Source organism: Enhydra lutris, unplaced genomic scaffold (assembly GCF_002288905.1).
Source record: "Enhydra lutris kenyoni isolate GAN:26980312 unplaced genomic scaffold, ASM228890v2 scaffoldscaffold73, whole genome shotgun sequence".
NCBI classification, from domain to species: Eukaryota; Metazoa; Chordata; class Mammalia; order Carnivora; family Mustelidae; genus Enhydra; species Enhydra lutris.
Window position 1 is genome coordinate 2783930 of NW_019154157.1, and position 22211 is coordinate 2806140.

At 49.0% G+C, this 22211-nt stretch overlaps 1 protein-coding gene across 1 annotated transcript; it reads left to right on the forward strand.

Annotated features, from left to right (window-relative positions):
• Positions 1 to 21: 21 nt before the first annotated feature.
• On the forward strand, positions 22 to 20281 carry LOC111160031 (splicing factor 3a subunit 1). Its single transcript, XM_022522799.1, has 16 exons — positions 22 to 201; positions 3169 to 3290; positions 8013 to 8220; positions 9368 to 9625; positions 12180 to 12254; positions 12978 to 13128; positions 13430 to 13623; positions 14487 to 14604; positions 14886 to 15071; positions 15719 to 15840; positions 15944 to 16189; positions 16753 to 16960; positions 17430 to 17584; positions 18538 to 18639; positions 18756 to 18827; positions 19591 to 20281. The coding sequence occupies exons 1-16, from the start codon at positions 139 to 141 to the stop codon at positions 19690 to 19692; spliced, it is 2382 nt and encodes a 793-aa protein (XP_022378507.1). The 5' UTR covers positions 22 to 138; the 3' UTR covers positions 19693 to 20281.
• Positions 20282 to 22211: the final 1930 nt, after the last annotated feature.

Genomic DNA, 22211 nt, shown 5'->3' on the forward strand with positions numbered 1-22211 from the left:
CAGCCTCCCCTCCTCCGCGACGACTCTGTCGGCCGCCGCCATCTTGGGAGCTTGTCGTGTCGTCCGTGCGGGGAGCTGCTTTGACGCAGCACCGCTCACCTTCAGCGAGGCGGACTGGCAGCCCTGAGCGTCGCAGTCATGCCGGCCGGACCCGTGCAGGCGGTGCCCCCGCCACCGCCCGCGGCCACCGAGCCCAAACAGGTACCGCGACCCCCGCACCTCGACCGGCAGCCCGATCCTTGGCCTGGGCCCTCCCCTCCGGTGCGGGCGCTCTTCACTTGTGCAGAGGAGGAAGCGGCCGCTTACGAGGGCTTGGAGGGACTACAAGTCCCAGGAGGCAGCGCGCTTCCCGCTCTGCGCTGCCTTCTGGGAGCAAAAGAAGCGCTCTTGGAACAGTGGTTCTCAAAGTGTGGTCCGCGGACCAACAGCATCAGCATCACCTGGGAGTTAATTAGAAATGCCAGACCTAAATACTAATGCATTTTAACAAGATCTCAAGGTGATTGATTAAAGTTTGAGAAGCACTGATCCAGCCCATCCATAGGTTTTCTGTGGTTATTGGACCCACCGTCGCCGTCGCCCACCGTCGCCGTCCCCCACCGCCGCCTGCCCAGCCCTCTGGTTTTTGCCCAATAATCCCTAGTTTCCCAGCCTGTACGGAACGTTTTTGTTAATTCCCAGCATCTGCTGTAAGCTAAACACCGTGCAAGGCTGGTGTTTAGAATGAATGAAGCATACCTAGTTTAGGGAGGTCACAGTTCTAAGTGGGGAGCCATATAAGTGAACATTCTACAAATGGTTATTGTTTCGATCACCATAAATGATACCAGCCAGCACTTAAATCAGCTGAGGGGGAAAGAGGTGTGTAAATAATTGCAGTATGTTGTGATAGGCCCTATAAGGATCAGGTACAAAAGAAACTAATCAACATTTCTTTGATGGTGTGAAGGGGAAATTAAAAGTAGGTGAAACCCACATGAGTAATAGGTGGATTGCTTTTAAAAGGATGAATTAGTAGTTTGCCAGACAGGTGATTGGAAGGGTTAACAGCATCCTATATTCATTAAGCAAACGTCCTATATTCATTAAGCAAACATTTATTGAGCGCATATTGTATGGTGACCACTGCTTTGGGTTCGGAATACAGCAGAGTACATGACAGAAGAGGTCCATTATTTATTTATTTATTTATTTATTTATTTATTTATTTATTTGACAGAGAGAGAGAGATCACAAGTAGGCAGAGAGACAGGCGGGGTGGGGGGGGAAGCAGGCTCCCCGCTGAGCAGAGAGCCCGATGTGGGGCTTGATCCCAGGACCCTGAGATCATGACCTGAGCCGAAGCCAGACGCTTGACCCACTGAGCCACCCAGGTGCCCCAGAAGAGGTCCATTTTAAGTACATCTGTATCCTTGGCATTTTCCCAGTCACTTGGGGAAAAGTGAGGTAATACCAGATAATTACAAAGACACCAGGGTAGGGATCACTTGGTGTTTCTGGTGGAGAGTAAATTAAAAAGTGTTGTTGACGTTTAGGATTGGGAGAGTGGTGGCAAAAGATGCATTTTGGGGGCGGTTGAACTTTTCCTAGTACACAGTGGGGAGAAAGGGAAGCGTTTGAAGCTGGATAACTGACATCTGTGTTTCAGAAATTCAGGTAGGCAGGTAGTGATGAGAATATAGAGGAGCACAGTTACTCAAAAGATGCTGAGCGCCTGCCCTAGATGTGTTGGGGGCAGGGGTGGGACATATTGGAGGGGCAAACGCAAGTCACGCAATGACTGGTGGTGCAGGCTCTTCAGCTCAAGTGATGTGTTGGATTCCTGGTTCTGCCATTTGGGCTAGTTAAGCTTTACGTTCCTTGGTTTTGTCATCTGTAAAATGAGGGTAATGAGTATTCACATCATGGGCCTCTCATAAGGGCTGTGGAGTTAATATATTTAAAGTTTTTAGAAAGGTATATGGAACCTGCTGTGTGCTTGATAACTGTTACCATTGGATATGGAGGCCGAGGAAGGGAGAAGAGGGCCATGTTTCTGACCTGGATGACTGAGTACGTGGTTGGCCATTGATGAGGAAAGCAGTTTGAGAGGAAAGTGCCCCGGAGCCAGCTCAATCTAGAATTCTGTGACACGTAACAGTGATCTGAGGCATCAGTTTGGGTGGGATTGTTCAGTCTCGCGGTGGTAGGGGAAGTAAAGGCCATACTTGTGAGTGCCTGAGTACAGTGTGAATACTGTGGAGAATAGAAGTTTTGGGAACCCTAACATAGGGTGGGGGAAACTCGCTCGGGGGGAGTGGTGAGCAGGAAGGAAAGACACAGGATACTGGGGCATGGGAGTTGAGTGGAGAGTTTTGTGAAGGAATGGTCACTGGTCACATGACCAGATGCTGGCTATAGTTGGCTCTAGGCAGTCATGTTTGACTTTTGGAAGGGCACTTGAAATGGATGGGGACCAAATGGGAGGTGGGGAAGTGGGAATGGCAAGACTGCGAAAACTCAGGATATTTAGCTGTCAGAGGAAGAGGGGGAGAGTGTAACAGAAAAGAATATGAAGGCAGGGAACTGCTATCTTTTTTTTCGGATGAGAGACTGACCCTTTGTTTACTAACGGAAAGAAGCTGGTGAAGAAAGAATATTGGAATTTATGGGACAGTTGATGTTGTGCATTCCAGTGGGGTTTCACAGAACATTTGAGCATTGAGTGGTGGTTAAGACTAGAATAGGTGCAGAGGGAAAGGGCATAAGGCGCTGCCAGCAGAGTTTCCCATCTTTATTCAGCAGTCATTAAATATTCCATGCCAGGAACATCCCTGGGTACAGACATGGCCTTCTGGATTCTGGAAGATGGTTTCTTAGAATGCCGTCAGATCCTCTCCCCTCTCCCCTGAATCTGAATCATCTGGCCACTTGGTAAAAATCCAGGTTCCTGGTGTCACAGACTGGCTAGCTGGTGAGAGTCAAGGAGGCTGCTCTTTCCACCGGTTCCCCAGGAGAGTCCCATGCATGCATAGTGCAGTTAAGAGCCGGTTTTCTGGAGCAGAACATCCTAACTCGAGGAAAGTCCCTGGGAGAGAGTCCATGTTCTCAATGATTTTAGAGGAGTTTGACTTCAGTCCCCCATATCAGGAACCTCAAGACGTTATTTTCCTTTTCTTGTTTTCACAGCCCACAGAAGAAGAAGCTTCTTCGAAGGAGGATTCTACTCCCTCCAAGCCAGTGGTGGGAATTATTTATCCTCCTCCAGAAGTCAGGAATATCGTTGACAAGACTGCCAGCTTTGTGGCCAGGTAACATAGCTGCTTCTGCATAGTCAGCCTGGGCCCGTTAGCTTATCTAACACCACAGCATGCTGGTGAGGTGGGCCACAGTCAGGATTAGTGTCTCGGCATGGAATGGCAGTGGCAGAATGTGAATCACACCCAGCCCCAGAAGCACCAGGAACCTGTGCTTCCAAAATAGGCCTGAGGAAGTGCCTGGAAAGCTGTTTTGTCAGGGAGAGTATTTGTGTCTGTGTCTATGTCTGAGCTGCTGGCCGGAGGAAGACATAAAAAGGGAGTTGGTCATTCTCATTTTGCAAGAACTGCGCTCCTCACAGCTTCCACTGACCCCTCTGCAGGATGGAATAAAATACGAGCTCAGAGTTCTTGTGAGGCAGGAGAGAGGGAATGGGACTGAGTGCTGTCTTCGTGGATGACTTGGAAGTCAGTGCGAGTTGCTCTCATTCTTCCCCGTCATGTTTTACACACCTACTCCTCAGATGGAATCCTCTTGATGGCCGCTTGACTCCAAAGGTCAACACACTCTCCCTAGTTAAAGTGTTTTTTTGGCAGCCAGCAGGCCACATGCAGCCTATAGAGCTGTTGTTTTTCCTCATGATATATATTTTCTTAAAGATTTATTTATTAGAGAGGAAGGGAGGGAGAGGGTAGGGCAGAGGGAGAGAATTTTCAAGCAGACTCCCACTCAGCAGGGAGCCTGACACAGGGCTTGATCCCATGACCCATGAGATCATGACCTGAGCTGAAACCAAGGGTCAAACACTCCACCAAGTGAAACACCCAGTGCACAATATGTATTTTTTAAAAACTTGAATAAGTTGCCACCATTTAAAAATGAGCTTGCACAGTAAATCTGGATTTCTGGCTTTTGTCAATAAACTAGACAACTCGTTGCATGTAAGCAGCTGCCCGCCTTGAACCGACCGCTGCCCTCAGTCAGGGCACATGTGCTCCAGAGGGCCATGCCTTGATCCCAAGGCAGTATCCCCATCACAGTACATTTTACTAGAGGGTTCCTTCCTTCCCAGCCTCTTAATAAAGTGAAACATAGAGGTTACTCTGAGGCCTTTTACTTGTCAGGCTCCATGCGGATTCATAGCTTCACATTCCAAAGGCTTTGCTTAATCAGGGAATTGCATTAAATCTGCTCTGTGCTTGGGGGAACAATGTTAGGTTCAGGGCAGTAAGTGTTGTGTTTATGATAAATGTTCAGTGTCTCATAGCAACGCTCATGCTTCCCTTTTTGCCCTGATAATTTTAAAAACAGAATAAATAGGAAAAGGGTGTTAGAGGAAGAATCACCACAGTCTCATTACCAGAATAGTTTCTACCAGCTGTTTTCACTTTCCTGTTTCCTTCTGGTCCTTGAAGTCCTTTTTTAGACCTTTGTAATACTAGTAGATACTTTCACATCCTCCTTTTCCCCTTTGTGCTCAGAAGCATTTTCTCCTGTTGCTCCACCATCCTCTGCTGCTGTGCCGTCCTCAACGCACCATGTTGAGGTGATGGGCCTCCCTTGACTTGGCTGTCTCCTCTCTCCTTTCCTCCAAGTTGTTTCCATAATTTCAGTTTGGCACACAAAACTGTGGGGGAAATCTGAGCATTTTCTTTCCCTTCTAGATTGTCGTCTTAGAAGAAAATTCTGTGTGGCACATAACTGGCTGAAAGAGCATTTTTAAAGATTTTCTTAAACATTTTGCCAAGTAGCTTTCCAATAATTTTGTGCCAGCCTCTGCTGCCACAGAAATGAGTATCCAAGTTTTCTTAAAAATAAAAACGTATGCATCCATATTTCTAGATTTATTTTTGGCTTAGGTGATTGCCTTGTAGGCATTTTTAAGTATCTGTGGACTTGCTTTCGTTTACATTGCAATGGAGGGATGGATGAGCATCATCTCACTCTGGGATAAAGGAAGCATATGGGACCATCTTTCCACTTCTGTTGGATCTCACACATTGATTGATGGAGCATTCAGTTAAAATCACTGAGTATGTTTTTCCGAAAGAAGTTTTTTTTTTCTCTCTAGGTTTGGTCTTCCCTACATTCTCTTGTCAAGAAGCTGAAGTGGAAATTACCCTTAAAAAGTCCCACCAGCTGCGTTGACTCAGAATCATGTCTTTTTCTGCTGAAATCTATTCCTTGTGTTAGAGAACATAATTCTAAAATTAACATTAAGTTAATTTAAAGGAAAAGAATAGCTTGGAATGAACATTCCTGCCTTCTCATTTTCTTTCAGATTATTCCCAGATGTGGTGAGGTTATGGCTTAGGAGGCAGTGATGGAGGAGACAAGCAGAGCCCTCCCCCCCCCTTTTGAGCAGCCCTTTGTCTGCCCTGGGTGTTTGCTGGACATGATGGCCTACTTTAGCAGTACCTGAGTGTGTAGTTTGCGTTATTTCAGAAGGTGGAAGGTGCTTCTTCCCCAAGCATGAGGTTCCAGTTGGACTCATGCATTGCCTAATTAAGACCCCATGGTGTTACTCATGCTACAGAGTGTGACCAGAACTTACAGAGGACCTAGCCTGGGTGTTGATGAGCACCACCATGGCACAGTTTGGTACAAAGGCTAATCTGTGGCACAGCATTGCCTGTACCCTGTCTCGCCCTCCAGCTAGCAAGGCCAGGGTGTGAAAGTCTCGAGAGAGTGAAGCTGCTATTGCCAGCAGCCCCTGGAACCATCCATCCCTTGATATGTTTAGGGCATCTTTTCAGTGCGGGCCTCTGGCTGGAGGAGTGAGGGAAGAGGCCCCACAAACTTCTTTTTTTAAGATTTTATTTATTTTAGAAAGTGTGTGTGTGTGAGAGAGAACAGGAGGAGGGGCAGAGGGAGAGGGATAGAGGGAATCTGAAGCAGACTCTGCACTGAGTGGAGAGCCAGACACAGGGCTCGATCTCACCACCCTGAGATCATGCCCTGAGCCGAAATCAAGAGTCGGACACTTAACTGACTGAACTGTCCAGGCGCCCTACCACAAACATCTAATACCCACATCATCTTTAGTGTTTATGGAACAGCCCTTTCTAGCCTTCATAGGAATAACAGCCCTTGCATTTCAGGCTGCTGTATGATTCAAAAAGACTTACCCATCTCCTTAACTGATTTGATCTTCTGAGTTCTCCAGGGTAGAGAGAGAAGGTCGTATTAGCTGCATCTTACACGTGGGAATTTGAGTCAGAGAAGTTTGGACCCCCGACTTCTGGGAAGGGGAGAGGGGCTGGTGATTCAGTTCGGTCATCAATGACCAGTGATTTAATCAGTCATTCCTGGGGCATGAAGTCTTCATTAAAAAAGCCCTAGCCAGAGGGATTCAGAGAGCTTCCATGTCGGTGAACAAGAACACATCAGAGAGGGTGCCAGGAGGCTGGTGTACCCCAGACTCTAGAGACAGAATCTCCTGTGCTCAGGACTCTACCAGACCTATCCCTATGTGATTCTTCATCTGGCTGTTCGTTTTTATTCTTTAAAATATCCTTTTTTAATAACCTGATAATCTAGTAAGGAAAAAAAAAAAGAGTGGAAGGTTTGGTAACTTGGTGAGTCAGAAGTGAACTCAAAACATGTATGTGTCCATATCTTATGTCTTTAAGTTTATTGTGCTTTTTGAGTGACACAGGTATTATATATGTTAGACCCCTTGAAATGTTACCATTGGGACTCCTTAAAAATCAGGGTTCCCCAAATATCACGAGAGGGACTTTTCTTTTTTTATCCTGTGGTATTTATCTATTTATTTATAAAGAATTTATTTATTTGACAGGGGGAGAGATAATGAGAGAGAGCACAAGCAGGGGGAGCAGCAGAGGGAGAAGGAGAAGCAGCCTCCCTGCTGAGCAAGGAGGCTGATGTGGGGCTTGATCCCAGCACCCGGGTATCACGACCTGAGCCAAAGGCAGACACTTAACCAGTTAACTGAGCCACCCAGGTGCCCCAGTCCTGAGGTTTTTAAAGGCATGCAAAGACCTAGGGTATATGTGGGAAACTGTCTCAGTACGGGGAGAGATGGGAAACCTCCCTTCTAAAGCTCTCGTCATGTGGATGTGCCGTATGCAGCAGCACAGATCCGGGTCCTTGGAGAGCACAGTGTTTCTTTTGTGGGCCTCACCCAGTACTAAATGAGGTGATTCTAGGTAGTACTTGGACAAAGCATTACATGAAATTGTTTACACTTAGATGTTTTTTCAACCCTTGTGGTTACCCAAAGGACAGAGTGTCAGTTTGGTGCTAGAGTATCCTTAACACCACTGCAGCCCTCTGTCATCTCCATTTTTAACTAAGAGAATTGGCCTTCATCTCAGCAAACTTGGAGCGAGACTTTAATGATACTACTTTATTTTCATTGTGTTTAATTTTATGGTTTTTTTTGTAAGTGTAAAGCTCTACTGATTTTTATGTGAAGTAGTAATACGTCTTCTTTTTAAACTGCATTTTAAAATAAATTTATTCAAAGAAAAAAGCAATGAGTTTAGATAGTTTTGGGATGGCAGGACTAGCAGAAGAGCTACAGGAGCAGTAGAGGTTTGGGAGACCCTGTGGAGGCCTGGCCCAACCTTGGAGGAGGCCGAGGACTTTGGCCACTGACACTAGGAGCCTCGAGGAGGACCTCTGCTGCGCTCAGGCCTGGGCTAGTTTGAGTGGCAAGTGGTGGGAAGTAGGGGGCTTGAAGGGGCAGTGTTCTGCATCTAGGCAATTGTAAGGCTTGTGGTGTTAATTCTCTCTTTTCCTCCTTGTAGAAACGGACCAGAATTTGAAGCTAGGATACGACAGAACGAGATCAACAATCCCAAGTTTAACTTCTTGAACCCTAACGATCCTTACCATGCCTACTACCGCCATAAGGTCAGCGAATTCAAGGAGGGGAAGGCTCAGGAGCCCTCGGCCGCCATCCCCAAGGTCATGCAGCAGCAGCAGCAGGCCACCCAGCAGCAGCTGCCCCAGAAGGTTAGAGCCACCCCCTTCCTTCATATCCCCAGGGCTGAGAGGGAAGCCAGGCCAGGGAGGGGAGGGTAATGAGCTCTGCTGTCTAAACCTCACTACCAGCCAGGGAGAGACATGAGGTTTCTATCCACAGAGGAAGACGCTGAGGCTCAGGTAGCAAAGTGCTGTGGCCTTTGACGTTTCCTGAGCACTGCTTGTCCGGCTCTGTGTTCAGTGTCTTAGGAGTCTCATTGGCACCTCCCAGCAGCTGCATGAGGAGGACAGCAAAGTGACCATTTTACAGATGAGGAACCTGAGGCTTGGGGAAGTACGCTTTACCCAGGCCACAGGGTCAGTAATCCAGAGTTTAGGCCCTTGGCCCTCCTCTTTGCCTTGACCATGGAGTGAGGACAGTGCTGTGATGTGGCTTGCGGGCCCCTTCTTGAGCCATCCTTCTCATCCATCTCACCTTCCTAGGGTCCCTCCATGTGGCCGCCTTAATATCCTAATCTTCTCTAGGTCCATCACTAGGGACAGCTAGGGTTATCAGTGAAGACAAGAAGGGCTGGCACATTTTGCCTCCTGTATAGACCTAGACTGGTCCCTTCTCTTTGCTGTATTCCTGGAGCATGGTGGCAAAGGCTACCTCCTGTTTTACAGTGGGAAATAAAGGTTGGAATAGATTTTGTGACCTTCGATTGCAGTTTACTACTTCTAGGGCCTCAGGCTACCCCAGTTTCCTCATCTGTAAAAGGGATTCACGGTAGTAATTCTATCCACCACATGGTTCGTGTGGAGGTCAGGTGAGGTAACAAACATGGAAGTCCTCTGTCCAGTGGGTTCTCTGCAGACATGTAGGGCTGACTGTGTCCTTCATCCCTCTCAGGTGGGATTTAATAAGGCATGTTCCTGTCAAATTTTTTTCTGCCACCCGATTTGGCCCTCGGTTTTAGGGCCACAACAGATACGGAGGGGCATGGTTCTTGGTCCAAGCCATTCAGGGAGTGGAGGCCACAGTTGGCCAAGAAATCCGTGCTCTTGTGAGTTAGGATTCTCTCACACTGTGGGCCAGTGGTGTGCAGGTGATTGGCAGAAATGCGGAGGCCTGTGCCATCCTGTCGGAGGTGTCTTCCTACCCTCTCTCAAGCCTCAAATTCTCTCCGCGTCTTAGGTCCAAGCCCAGGTGATACAAGAGACCATTGTGCCGAAAGAGCCCCCTCCTGAGTTTGAGTTCATAGCAGACCCCCCCTCCATCTCAGCCTTTGACCTGGACGTGGTGAAGCTGACGGCTCAGTTTGTGGCCAGGAACGGCCGCCAGTTTCTGACCCAGTTGATGCAGAAGGAGCAGCGCAACTACCAGTTTGACTTCCTCCGCCCGCAGCACAGCCTCTTCAACTACTTCACGAAGCTGGTGGAACAGTACACCAAGGTGCCTGGGCAGGGCAGGGTCGGGGGTAGTGGGCCTAGGGCAGGAAGGCACTGTATCTACTTGTGTCTCTAAGAACTTGACTTCTCTGTGGGCCCTCAGGCAGAAGTTAAAAATTCCAGTTCAGTGTACAGTCTAGGTTTTTTTTTTTTTTTTAAGTAAAGATTTTATCTATTTGACACAGAGAGAGAGGGAGGGAGAAAACAAGCACAGTAAGGGGGAGCAGTAGACGGGAGAAGCAGGCTCTCCTCTGAGCAAGGAGGCCAGTGTGGGGCTCAGTCCCAGAACCCCGGGATCATCACCTGAGCCGAAGGCAGCCACTTAACTGACTGAGCCACCCAGGTGTCCCAAAAGTCTTGATTTCTATTCTGTTTTGCCGTTTAAATGTAGCATAGACTTCTGGTTTTTTTTTGTTTTGTTTTTGTTTTTTTAAGATTTTATTTACTTATTTGACAGAGAAAGAGATCACAAGTAGGCAGAGAGAGAGAGAGAGAGAGAAGCAGGCTCCCTGCTGAACTGAGAGCCCGATATGGGGCTCAGTCCCAGGACTCTGAGACCATGACCTGAGCTGAAGGCAGAGGCTTAACCCACTGAGCTACCCAGGTGCCCCTAGACTGCTGGTTTTAAAGAGCAGTGAAACATGTGATTGATAACTGCCATTAGGTTGGTGCCTGCTATGTGACAAGGCCAAGTGCTAGCTGCTTTTAAGTACATCAGAATGTTCAGTTGCCTAGCACGGGACCTGAGAAGAAGAAAGACCTTAATAGTTAGTTGCCTTCTTTTGCCCAGTTTAATCATCATAAGAATCCAGGAGGTATTCCCCTTCCCTTCCCCTTTTTCAAAAGCAGAGATAGGCTTAGAGAATTGAAGTCCCTTACTCATGGTCTCTCAGCTAGTAAGTAGCTGCATTGACCCCAACATCTATGTTGTTTTTCACCCTAAAAAGTACCTTGGATTAGAAATATAATTTAAGTAAGCATTGGGAGACAGTGTAACTTAAGGAGATATAGACAGTATTGTTGAAATACTTATATATATAGCATTTTCTCATTTAATCTGTAGTAATTGATAAATTAGCTACTGCTGTACGTATTTTACAGAAGAGGAAGTAGGCACAGAGAATTAATTTTGTCAGGGCTGAGCCGGGACTTGAACTCTGGCATTTTCTCTCTAGCCCCTAAGATCTGGGCCTCAGGGTCTGGAACAAGAAGATCTTAATTTCATGCTACGTTGTTGTAATCAAGAATCTGGACAAGTGGATATTAGTATTTAAAAACAGTTAGATTGTTAATTTCTTGCAAAGCACACTGATACAGATTTGCCAATGGCTTGGGTTTTGGGGGGTTTTTTGTTTTTTTATTTTTTGGGATTTTTTTTTTTGGTGCTTTTTTTTCTCCAACTTCTTGTGGCAGTTGCATTCTCTTTTTAGTTGCCTGGTTTGTACATCTGTTCTTGATATTTAGAAACAGCACATTAAAGATCTGGCTTGAAAGGACTGTAATGATTTACTTAGTTCACTCTAAGTATGTAACTAGAAAGAATTATAAAAATGTGTGTATTTAGAAAATGATCAAATCAAAAAATGATTTTTTTTTTACAAATTACACGGTAATTTGTAAAAAAAAATTTTTTTTTTACAAATTACATTTTTTTTTACAAATTACACGGTAACAATTTTAAGGGAGCCCTGCCTTCATTTTACCTAGTGGACCACTTCCAGGGTTAAAGGTCCCCAGATCCCTTTGTAGTCTGTTACTTTCCTATTCCTTTTCTCTCAGGACTTGGGTATTGCCATTTAGTATTCTAGCCTGAGGGCACTGGTGTCTGTCTCTAGTCATGGGAGACTCTAGGGCAGATTTATTTCTGAGGTAGAGGTCTAGGGATGATAGGGTAGGGCTGAGCCACTTACCAATGATAAACTGTTGGGATTTATGCTGTTTTGAACAATGCCATCATTCGTTGTCTCATCAACTATATATTCGGTGTCAGACTTTATTTCAAATGCTGGAGATATAATAGTGAACAGAAGACAGAGAAATCTCTGTCTTTACAGAGTTTCTGGTCTGGTGAGAGGGGCGAAAAGCAAGTGCAATGTCAGTGGTTGTCCGATGGTGACAAATACTATGGAGAAACGGAAAGCAGGGGACAGAGTCTAGGAGTTGGGATCTGTGGAGTAGGATCATCAGGGGAGCACGTGCGAAAGGGCCTGGTGGCATGTGCCAGAGGGTGGTAGCAGCCCCGTGTTGAGAGCAGCCAGTGCATGTGGACTGAATGCTGGGTGGTGGGTAGTGCTCTTTTGCGGATTTTCTTGCTGGTCCTTGCAGCTACCTTTTACATTGTGCCACCTTTAAGCAGGGATGTCACTATTTATAGAAGGCACCCAAGTTACAGAGGTTAAATGACTTGCCCAAAGTCACACAGCAAAGTGGAGCTGGGTGTGGGACCTGGAACCCCATGCTTTTGCTTGTCCTATGCCATTCCACGGGCCCCGGGAAGCCCCCTCTTTGTCCTGGGCTGTGCTGCACTGACAGTTGCTTTAACTCTTCCCATGTTTCAGATCTTGATTCCTCCTAAAGGCTTATTTACAAAGCTCAAGAAAGAGGCTGAGAACCCCCGAGAAGTTTTGGACCAGGTAAACTAAATTATAACTAGTTAACTTCAATGCAAGTGATCTTGTGTGGGTTGTTTCATATTTGGAAATGGGCCTCAAGGCAGGACCTTGTTGTGTTCCAGGCACAGGAGTGGTGGAAAGAAAGACCTTGTGGCCACAAAGGCTGAAGAATCCTGGGCTCTCTGCTCCCTTTCTGCTTTTCTTTCAGCTTTACTGGATCTTCCACTTTTCTGCCCTTACTAGAAGCCAACTCCTGGACAGGTTTTCTGGCAACAGATGCCATTTGAGGCCCCACATTTTCAGAGTCGAGGAGAGAAGGCCTGTTGGCACTGCCTGTTTTGGGTGGCTGCATGAAGGCTTTGTTTCTCAGGCTCTCAGATCGCTGCTTCTCTCATGGGTACTTTGTCGTCATGCAGACTTCCTGGGACAGAGTTTGCTGTTCTGTGAACATCGCACCCCTTGCCAACTCAAGCAGAAAACTCTGAGGTTATAACAAATGGCTGTCCTTGAGGCCTAGACACAAGGTTTCTGTGGCATTTAGATTTTTTTTTTCCTGTCTGGGAGCTGGGCTTGACTGAAAGCAAATGCAAATACCATAGTTTTGGCCAGGAAGTTCCACTTGTGGGCCGAGCAGCCCCCTGTTCCGAAGGAGATTCTGGCTTGGGTGAAGGTACTGGAGGGGTCGGGCCCATCAGGAACAGACCCTGATTCAGCTTAGCATTGTGCCGTTTCCTATCTCCCCAGGTGTGTTACCGGGTGGAGTGGGCCAAGTTCCAGGAACGAGAGAGGAAGAAGGAAGAGGAGGAAAAGGAGAAGGAGCGGGTGGCCTATGCGCAGATCGACTGGCATGATTTTGTGGTGGTGGAAACAGTGGACTTCCAACCCAATGAGCAAGGTAGGTCTCTGACTCCAGGTGGTGAGCCAGGAGCTTGGAACTATCTGGAATATCTCAGGTATATATCTTCCCACAGAGCACTATAGTCCCCCGAGAGGGTTTTATCTATCTGTTTTGTCTCTGCTGCCAGAAAACTTCTGATTTGCCACATTGCCCCACTTAACCCAATTGAGCAAACGTGCCAGACCTTGGGTCTGGAGCTGGGAGAGCTTACAGTGTGTGGAGGGTAGACCAAGAGGCGGACCTTTGATAAGGAGTATCTGTGGAGGTCTCCTTTTGACTCTGGATTACCCTCTGCCAGGGAATTTCCCTCCCCCCACCACCCCAGAGGAACTGGGGGCCCGAATCCTCATTCAGGAGCGCTACGAGAAGTTTGGGGAGAGTGAAGAGGTTGAGATGGAGGTCGAGTCTGATGAGGAGGACGAGAAACAGGAAAAGGCGGAGGAGCCTCCTTCGCAGTTGGACCAGGACACCCAAGTGCAAGACATGGACGAGGTATGCTTCTGGGAGGGCCTGCAAGCTGGCCTTTCCTTCTGGAGCTTGGTATGGGGGTGCTCTTCACATTTCAGATCAGCTCCCTTGTGATCCTTGAGAGGAGGCGTGGGTCCTGAATAAGGCATGCTGGCTGAGCAGCTGCCCGTACCCAGGGAGCATAGAGCCTCTTTCCAGCTTGGGCAACAAAGATTCATTCATAGGCAAGGATCTGAAAGCTGTGCTGGCTGTGTTCTGTGACCTTCCCGGCTTCGCCCAGAGGCCCTGCTCCCTCCTGCCCCCATGCCAGCTCTCAGTAAGGGAATACTTATCACCACATGCTTTGATGCATTTGAACTTAGGCCCAAATGATCAGCATTTCCCAGAGCTTTTCTTAATGTAGCCTCTGCTTCCTTTCGGCCACCTCTACCCCCTCCCAGCAGGCATAGAGTCTCCAGAGCCAAGCTGCTCTCCTCCCCTTGGAAAGAATTTGTGTGTGAGAAGAATGGCCCCTGTGTCTGTGGGAATTGACTTTTTCTCTCCCTCCCAGCGTTGCTGCATGAGCAGCTACCATTGAGCGCCGACTTGCCCCCTGCACCCCTGCCCAGCATGTTTAACTGCCCTTGGCCTCCTGGGACTGCCTGGTGCCAGCTGCTGGAAATGCCTGGGCGGAGTGTTAGCACCACAGCCCCAGCACTCCCATTCATGTTGCGAGGAAAGAGCTTGGCCAGCTGCCGCCTGGCCTCGGCTGCCCCTGGAAGCTTAGCACATGGATGCTGGCTGGCAAGGACCTAGGCTCTTCGCCACCCTGAGAGCCGCCAGGGCTTAGCTGCAGAGAGGTGGCCTATTGGCTCTTTTCTGAGTCCTGCCATTGCTTTGTTTTTCAGGGTTCGGATGATGAAGAAGAAGGGCAGAAAGTGCCCCCACCCCCAGAGACACCCATGCCGCCTCCTCTGCCCCCAACTCCAGACCAGGTCATTGTTCGGAAGGATTATGACCCCAAAGGTAGGGCCTGCTTTCCTGCCCTCACATGTTCCTCAGTGCTGTCTCTTTCTAGGAGGGGGTGAGGTGGCTTGTCGCCAAGGCATCGATAGCCCCTCTTTCTCAGGCCTGGTGATGGGGAACAGAGCTGAGTCATCTCTGGTGCCCAGGTGTCTTACACAGTGCTGGCTACGGCATGGCACTAAATGGATGGTCTCAGATGAGGGAGACACAAATAAAACCATAGTCCCTTAACCCTGGCTGCTTCCCAGTGTTGTCATTCAGGAATCTCTCTTTCCTTTTAGCTTCCAAGCCCCTGCCTCCAGCCCCTGCTCCAGATGAGTATCTTGTGTCTCCAATCACGGGGGAGAAGATCCCTGCCAGCAAAATGCAGGAGCACATGCGCATCGGGCTTCTCGATCCCCGCTGGCTAGAGCAGCGAGATCGCTCCATCCGGGAGAAGCAGAGCGATGATGAAGTGTATGCACCAGGTGAGGTGGGGTTCTCCCAGCCAGTTCAAACCTCTGCTCTGACTCAGCCCGGACTTGCTTTGAGCCGTGGGAATCTCTAAAATGTGGTCAGTTTGTTTTAACCAAACAGAGCAACGTCTGAGGTCAGACAAAAATTTGTGAGGATAGGTACAGCCTGTGATGCTACAAAAGAATTCCCCATTTTCCAGAAGCACTCTTCATAAGGCTCCTCTAAAGGCAGGCACCTGACATGGATGCCATCCCAGACATACCAGAGCCGGGGAAGCTGACCATCTTGGGGCTCTCTTAGAATGAGGGCTCTGCTGGCTGGAGCACCCTTAGTGCTTTGAAATGAGACACGATGGGAAGAAAATTGTCCCAGAGGCAGGAGAGTAAGCTTGTAGTCCTGATTGCCGCTTGCCATTTGTGTGACCCAGTCCTCGCAATTGCTTTTCTTTAAGTCAGGCGGTTGGACAAACTCTAGCGTACAGCCTTAGTGCTGATTGGGCTTCCCCAGGCTCAGTCGGGGCATGCTGTATTGGGACCCAGACTCAGCCTGCCCCACGGGACTAGCCTCTACTCTGCACCAGGAGAGTTGGGGCTCTCTGTTAGAAGGGCACCTGGTTTTAGTTTTCTGTGCCCTACCTCCGTTCTGTGACTGCATCCAGGTCTGGATATTGAAAGCAGCTTGAAACAGTTGGCTGAGCGGCGTACTGACATCTTTGGTGTAGAAGAAACAGCCATTGGTAAGAAGATTGGTGAGGAAGAAATCCAGAAGCCAGAGGAAAAGGTGCAGTTCTGATGGATTCTAGTGCCTTCCCCACTTTCACAATCCTATACTTGAGCTGCATTTTAGGATCTCTGACAAGCTGTGGCTTTGCTTTCCCTTGCAGGTGACCTGGGACGGCCACTCGGGTAGCATGGCCCGGACCCAGCAGGCTGCCCAGGCCAACATTACCCTCCAGGAGCAGATCGAGGCCATCCATAAGGCCAAGGGCCTGGTGCCAGAGGATGATACCAAAGAGAAGATTGGCCCTAGCAAACCCAATGAACTTCCCCAGCAGCCACCACCTCCATCTTCAGCCACCAACATTCCTAGCTCTGCCCCACCTATTACTTCCGTGCCCCGGCCACCTGCGGTAAGCCAGTAGCCACTTTGGGACTGATCTTGCAGAGCTTGGTTCTTGGGGTTGGACACTATTGGCTGAGAAGGACAACTTCCTTATAGTGGGACCCAGGCACTGTTTGGGTCAAGTTGAGAGACAAAGAACTCTTTAATTGTAAGTGGGAACCTCTGGTCTGATCTTCCATCTGTGGGGGAGGATTGGAGCATGGGAGGGAGGGAGGCAAGAGGAAAATGTGAGAAGCAGGCTTAGGACAGAGAAGGGCTGCAGGGCTTAGCAGGTCTTTGAGGATCGCTGGCCTGTCTCCAGGAAGCTAAGTTGAGGTCAGCCTCTTTAGTGGGTTTTTCAGCATCTGCCACAAGTAGCTGGTTGGGTCCCAAGTGGAAAGAGTGTCACTCTGGGCCTCTCAGCATAATTCCTGTCAGAGTCTGGTTGTGAGCCTGCAGTCTGTCAGCCAGGGAACTCCGTCAGAGCTTCTAGTCCCCATCCTCAAAGGCTGCAGGGGGCTAATCACCAGCCTTATTTGCCCTTGAGGTCCAGCTTTGGCTTCCTGTGACCTCTGGGTCCCTCTTCTGCAGATGCCGCCTCCTGTCCGTACCACAGTTGTGTCTGCCGTACCTGTCATGCCTCGACCCCCAATGGCATCAGTGGTCCGACTACCCCCGGGCTCAGTGATTGCTCCCATGCCGCCTATCATCCATGCGCCCAGGATCAACGTGGTGCCCATGCCTCCCTCGGCCCCTCCTATCATGGCACCCCGCCCACCCCCCATGATTGTGCCAACAGGTCAGTGTCTCTCGTGCCACCTTCCAGGCTGTTGGGTCAGGACTGTGGACTAAGCACTGCGAGCAGTGCAGTGGCTGGCGGTACTGCCCAGCTGTTACAACTGGGGGGCCAACCTAGAGGGGAGTCTTAGCTTCCCCACATGAGTGGTCCCTGAGCTATGAGCTGGGGAGCCACAGGTCCTGGGGGAGATGGGCTGACGTGGCAAAGCTGGGGTCTATGCACCCAGGATGGTCAGGCTCCAGACAGGTGCAGAGGCCCAGTGACGCTTGCCTGCAGCTGGCACCCACTCTATCAGTCCTGCCCCTGCTGCCCCATTTCCTGCTGGCTGCCAGACTCGGCAAGGAGTGACCCTTCACACTTTTGACTGGGAGAAGTGGGAAACCTTTGCAATCTCCCCTCATCCTTCACCAGCCCTGAGTCCCAGGGCCCTTTCTCCCACTCATGCAACCACTTATTCTTGTCCTTGCAGCATTTGTGCCCGCTCCACCTGTGGCCCCTGTCCCAGCTCCAGCCCCAATGCCCCCTGTCCACCCTCCACCTCCCATGGAGGATGAGCCTGCCTCCAAAAAACTGAAGACAGAAGACAGCCTTGTGCCTGAAGAGGAGTTCCTGCGCAGAAACAAGGTCTGTGATACCAGAGTGCCAGTCGTGGTCATAATACCCAGCTATTATCTCCCTGCCCCACCCTGTTCCGCTCCCACTCCTCTGGCTTCAGGGGCCCGAGTCAGATATTGGAGGCCTGGAAGGGCTTCTGAGCGCCCAGTGGATGCGCAGTTAACAGTGAAAGGAGCAGGCTGAGTAGGTGGTCCCTCTGGTGTGAATTCTTGTGGAGACCAACAGACAGGACTTGGGTATGAACGGGGCCCTGGACACTGGAAGAAATCCTGGGTGTAGTTCTTAGTTTCTTTGTGGCCTCCTTCTCTGGCTGCAGCCCTTTGGAGTTCCCCCTGTTGTGGGAATTCTGTTGGGGTACTAGAAATAAGGGAAATCCTGGTGCTGCCAGTGCTTAGGGAGTCTGTTGGCTTCTAGTGAGGAGGCAGAAGCAGTCCTAGCCCCACTCCCCCAGTCCATTTGACCCGTGCTTTTTTTTTCCCCTTTCCGGTAGCAGTTCCCATTTTCTCAGTACCAGCTGAAGTGCCAAGGTAGAGCTATGCATTTTATGGGCCCATGTCTTCTCAGTGCTTACAGCAGTACTATACAGCTGTTGTGATCACTTGCTTTATAAACTTGGTGTTGAAGCTTAGTGAGACCTGGTTAGAGGAGTTGGGAGCCCAGGTTTTCTGACTTTGCAGTTTATATGCTCTCTGTCTCTGGTGCTTCTGGGTTTTACAGGGCATTTTCTTAACACTTGGTCAGTTCTAGACTCACTAGGGGGCACGGTAGAGACCATTTTAAAGAAAAGAAAAGAAAACGGGAAGTGAGTTGTACCATGTCACTAGTGGTGTTAGTGAATTGGACCAGGGTCCAAGAGGCCAGATGGACAGGTGACATTGTTTATGTTGGCCCAGGAATAGGAAACCATAGTTTCTGATGGGCTCAGGGTTCCCTGGGCGTAATGGCCATGTCCTGTTTTGTAGGGTCCAGTGTCCATCAAAGTCCAAGTGCCCAACATGCAGGATAAGACTGAATGGAAACTGAACGGACAGGTGCTGGTCTTCACACTCCCGCTCACAGACCAGGTATGATTTGCTGCTGCTAAGTGGCATCAGGTGCAGGGGATCCAAGGAGGTTGGGGGGGTGTCAGCTTCCTTCAGTGGACCTTAGCAGTCTGCTGAACGACCTCTCGGTCCCACAGGTCTCTGTCATCAAGGTGAAGATTCATGAAGCCACGGGTATGCCTGCAGGGAAACAGAAGTTGCAGTATGAGGTGAGTCGGACGTCGGTGGTCCTGCCCCTTGGGTCTCAACACCTCTGCCATCCCAGAAACTGAACCCCTTGTGGAATCAAAGGAGTGGAGAGACATGTGGGGGCAGCCATGTGAATCTGTTCTAGAAGCAGTGATGCTGGCTGGGAGTACCAGGGCAGGTTAGCCTGACAGGGTGAGGCTTGGGGTCGCTGGGTCATGTTATAGCCTTGTGTGGAGCCCCAGAAACCTTTATGCCTCAGTGATTAGGGTGGGCATCTGGGGACAAGACTTGGAATGCCCAGTGGTGGAGCCATCCCAGCCAGTGTGGTCTGGTGCAGCCTGGCTTTGTGCAGGGACGCAGAAGTGATAGTCCAGCTCCACCTGGTGCGTACCCAGCCACATGGGGCTGCTTTATTCTCCCTCTCAGGACTTTGACAAATCGCAACTCTGAGCCTCAGTCTCAGACTCTTGGATTGATCTCAGAAAGGTCTTCAGATTTGAGGGTCAGAATTCCATGGGGTTTGGTCTGGGCCACCTTCTTGGGAAGTTGACAAAGAGGGAGAGCATGGGTTACTAGGAGGGAAGGAAAGCAGAGCATTCTCGGGGAACCGGAGACCTTCAGTCCTCCCTGTGCCAACCCCACCCACATGCCCCACCATTGCCCTATCTTCTTTCAGGCCCCTGTATTCACTGAGTTCAGAGGGAATGGATGTTGGGAGTTACGAAACTACACTGTTCAAGGCCAGGTTGCCCCCCACGCTAAAGCACATCGTCTGTTTTCCAGGGCATTTTCATCAAGGATTCCAACTCACTGGCTTATTACAACATGGCCAACGGCGCCATCATCCACCTGGCCCTCAAGGAGAGAGGCGGGCGGAAGAAGTAGAGAAGAGAAACTTGCTGTCAGTTCTCAGCCACTGCCGTTTTTGCCTCTCCTGTCTCCCACTGTCCTGCCCTCCGCCCCAGTCCCAGGAGACCCTGTCTTGTACACTTGTTTCCTTCTTGCTAAGTTTGGAAATTCAGATTGTCCTACCAAGTTTTCTTCCCCCATCCCTTCTCTACATTGATAAGGGAGAGCTTTCAAAGCCAGTCTCCTCCCTAGTGGTCTCTGGAATCCCTTTGTGTTTGAGTCTTGATTTGAGGGGATTCATTTCTTTAGGTGGCATGTTGGGAGATGTGAACACAGAAATGTGCTGTGGAATAGTGTCATAGAACCAAGTAGCACCTGGCTGATGAGAGTATGGTTGTTGTCATTATTAATCATTTTGTATAATCCCTTTGTGTTTGAGTCCCGATTTGAGGGGATTCATTTCTTTAGGTAGCGCATCAGGAGATAGGAACCCAGAAATGTCCTGTGGGATAGTGTCATAGTCCCAAGCAGCACCTGGCTGATAGAGTATGGTTGTTCTCATTATCAATTATTTTGTATCTTGCCATGGGTTGTCTAATAAACCTCTTGTATCCCTCTTGTGAAATCAGTGTTGTAAGACTTGTCCCTTGGCCACCTGTGCCCTGTCCAGACCCAAGACAGTGGGAACTTGGCACAGTACGTTGTGTCTTCTCTTCTACTCTGGGAATGTTGGACTTTTTTTTTTTTTCTTTCCAGTCAAATACTCTTTTACTGAAGGAACTTTAGTATGCTAGAGGTAACATTTGAGTTGTTAATAGGCTGTAGGCTTTTTTTTTTTTAAGATTTTATTTGAGAGAGCGCACAAGCAGAGGAGGGGGGCAGGGGAGGGGCAGAGGGAGAGGGAGAAGCCGACTCCCCATTGAACAGGGAGTCCACTGTGGGGCTTAATCTCAGGACCCTGAGATCATGGCCTGAGCTGAAGGCAGACGCTTAACTGACTGAGCCACCCAGGTGCACTGTAATGTTGGGCTTTTAACTAAATTCTTAACCACCACCAAGTCTTTTATGAATTTGTCTTACATTTATTTCTGTAGCTCTTAAAATATTTGGATCCTTCAAAGGCATACCCTGTGTATTTAGTAGACTGCTACAAAATGCTTTCAGCATGCCAGGACCACAGAAGAACAAGGACAAGTGTGATGCAGTCTCTGGGCCAGTGGGCAGTGGAGAGACACATGGAGATGAGATTCAGGGGTGGCAGTTTCCTGACCACCTGGAATCATCCATCACCTGATTGGCCCTGTGACCTTAGTCAGGTGGCTTACCCTGAGTAAGCACAGGGGCATGAAATTTTTTTAAATTTTATTTATTTAAAAAGTACTTAGGGGCGCCTGGTGGCTCAGTGGGTTAAAGCCTCTGCCTTTCCCGGCTCAGGTCATGATCTCAGGGTCCTGGGATCGAGCCCCGCATCGGACTCTCTGCTCCGCGGGGACCCTGCTTCCTCCTCTCTCTCTGCCTGCCTCTCTGCCTACTTGTGATCTCTGTCTGTCAAATAAATAAATAAAATCTTAAAAAAAAAAAAGTAATTAATGCAAGAGTCATGAATTATTCTAAGAATTTTATAAAATTTAACCAATTTACTCTTTATTGTTTAAGTATTCCATCAGTTTTAACTTACATAATATTGAGTATTCCTGTTTTACGCTTGAGTCAACTAAGCACAGAGACGGTGGGTTGCATGCCTACAGTCACACGGTAAGAAGCTGAAAAGAGAATATGTGCAAAACGCTTGTCATAGGCCTTGCTTCCTAGTAAGAGCCAGACGCAGGCTGTTATTTTTGGAATTGTGCTATCACAGGGAGCTAGGCGCTGCTGTGGGTGTTTAGGGGGAGGAAGGTGAGAGTCTGTTGAAAACTATTTCCTGATTTGAAACCTAAAGCTCATTCTGTTCTGAAGATCTCACGTGTGTTTATCCCCTGAGAGTACCTAGTGCCTTTTCTTTGTAGTCCCTCCGTTGGATCCTCCTAGCTGCCCCACGAGGTCATCTCCAGGGCTCAGAGGGGTAAGGCCATGCCCAAAGTCCTAGAACCAGTCTTCTAGTCACCACCCTCTGTACCACCAGCACCCCCCACCTCTAGTCCTGTACACATAAGCTTGCAGCTTCTGACTCCAGACCTAGGGCTCAGGTGGCCCTTCTACAGTACCACTTGTATGGGTCCATTACGAACTACTGATCCCTCACACTTTTAACTTGGTTGAGGAATGCTATTCCTTACCCGTTTGATACCTGCCTCCCTCCTGGTTGCTGGAAGTTTCCCCAGGGGCCAGGGCCGAAGTGGGTTCCATGTTTTGGGGTGTCTCAAATGAAGGCACTGCTGGTTGCTTCTCCATAGTTAACACCAGAAATTGCACTGAACACCAACTGGGAAGGGAGTCAGGAGGCCTAGGGTATCCTGTGCTCCAAGCTCTCCTTTCCTCCTGGGATTATTTCTGGGAATGGGGAACAGAGTGTGGTGTTGGGCACTTTCCCCCACAGATGGCAGATCCTGTGGGCT

Coding starts and splice junctions, on each gene's coding strand:
- LOC111160031 (XM_022522799.1), top strand. CDS start 139: ATGCCGGCCGGACCCGTGCAGGCGGTGCCCCCGCCACCGCCCGCGGCC. Junction 12,255..12,977: donor CCCGAGAAGTTTTGGACCAG/GTAAACTAAATT, acceptor CTATCTCCCCAG/GTGTGTTACCGGGTGGAGTG. Junction 13,624..14,486: donor AAGTGCAAGACATGGACGAG/GTATGCTTCTGG, acceptor TTTGTTTTTCAG/GGTTCGGATGATGAAGAAGA.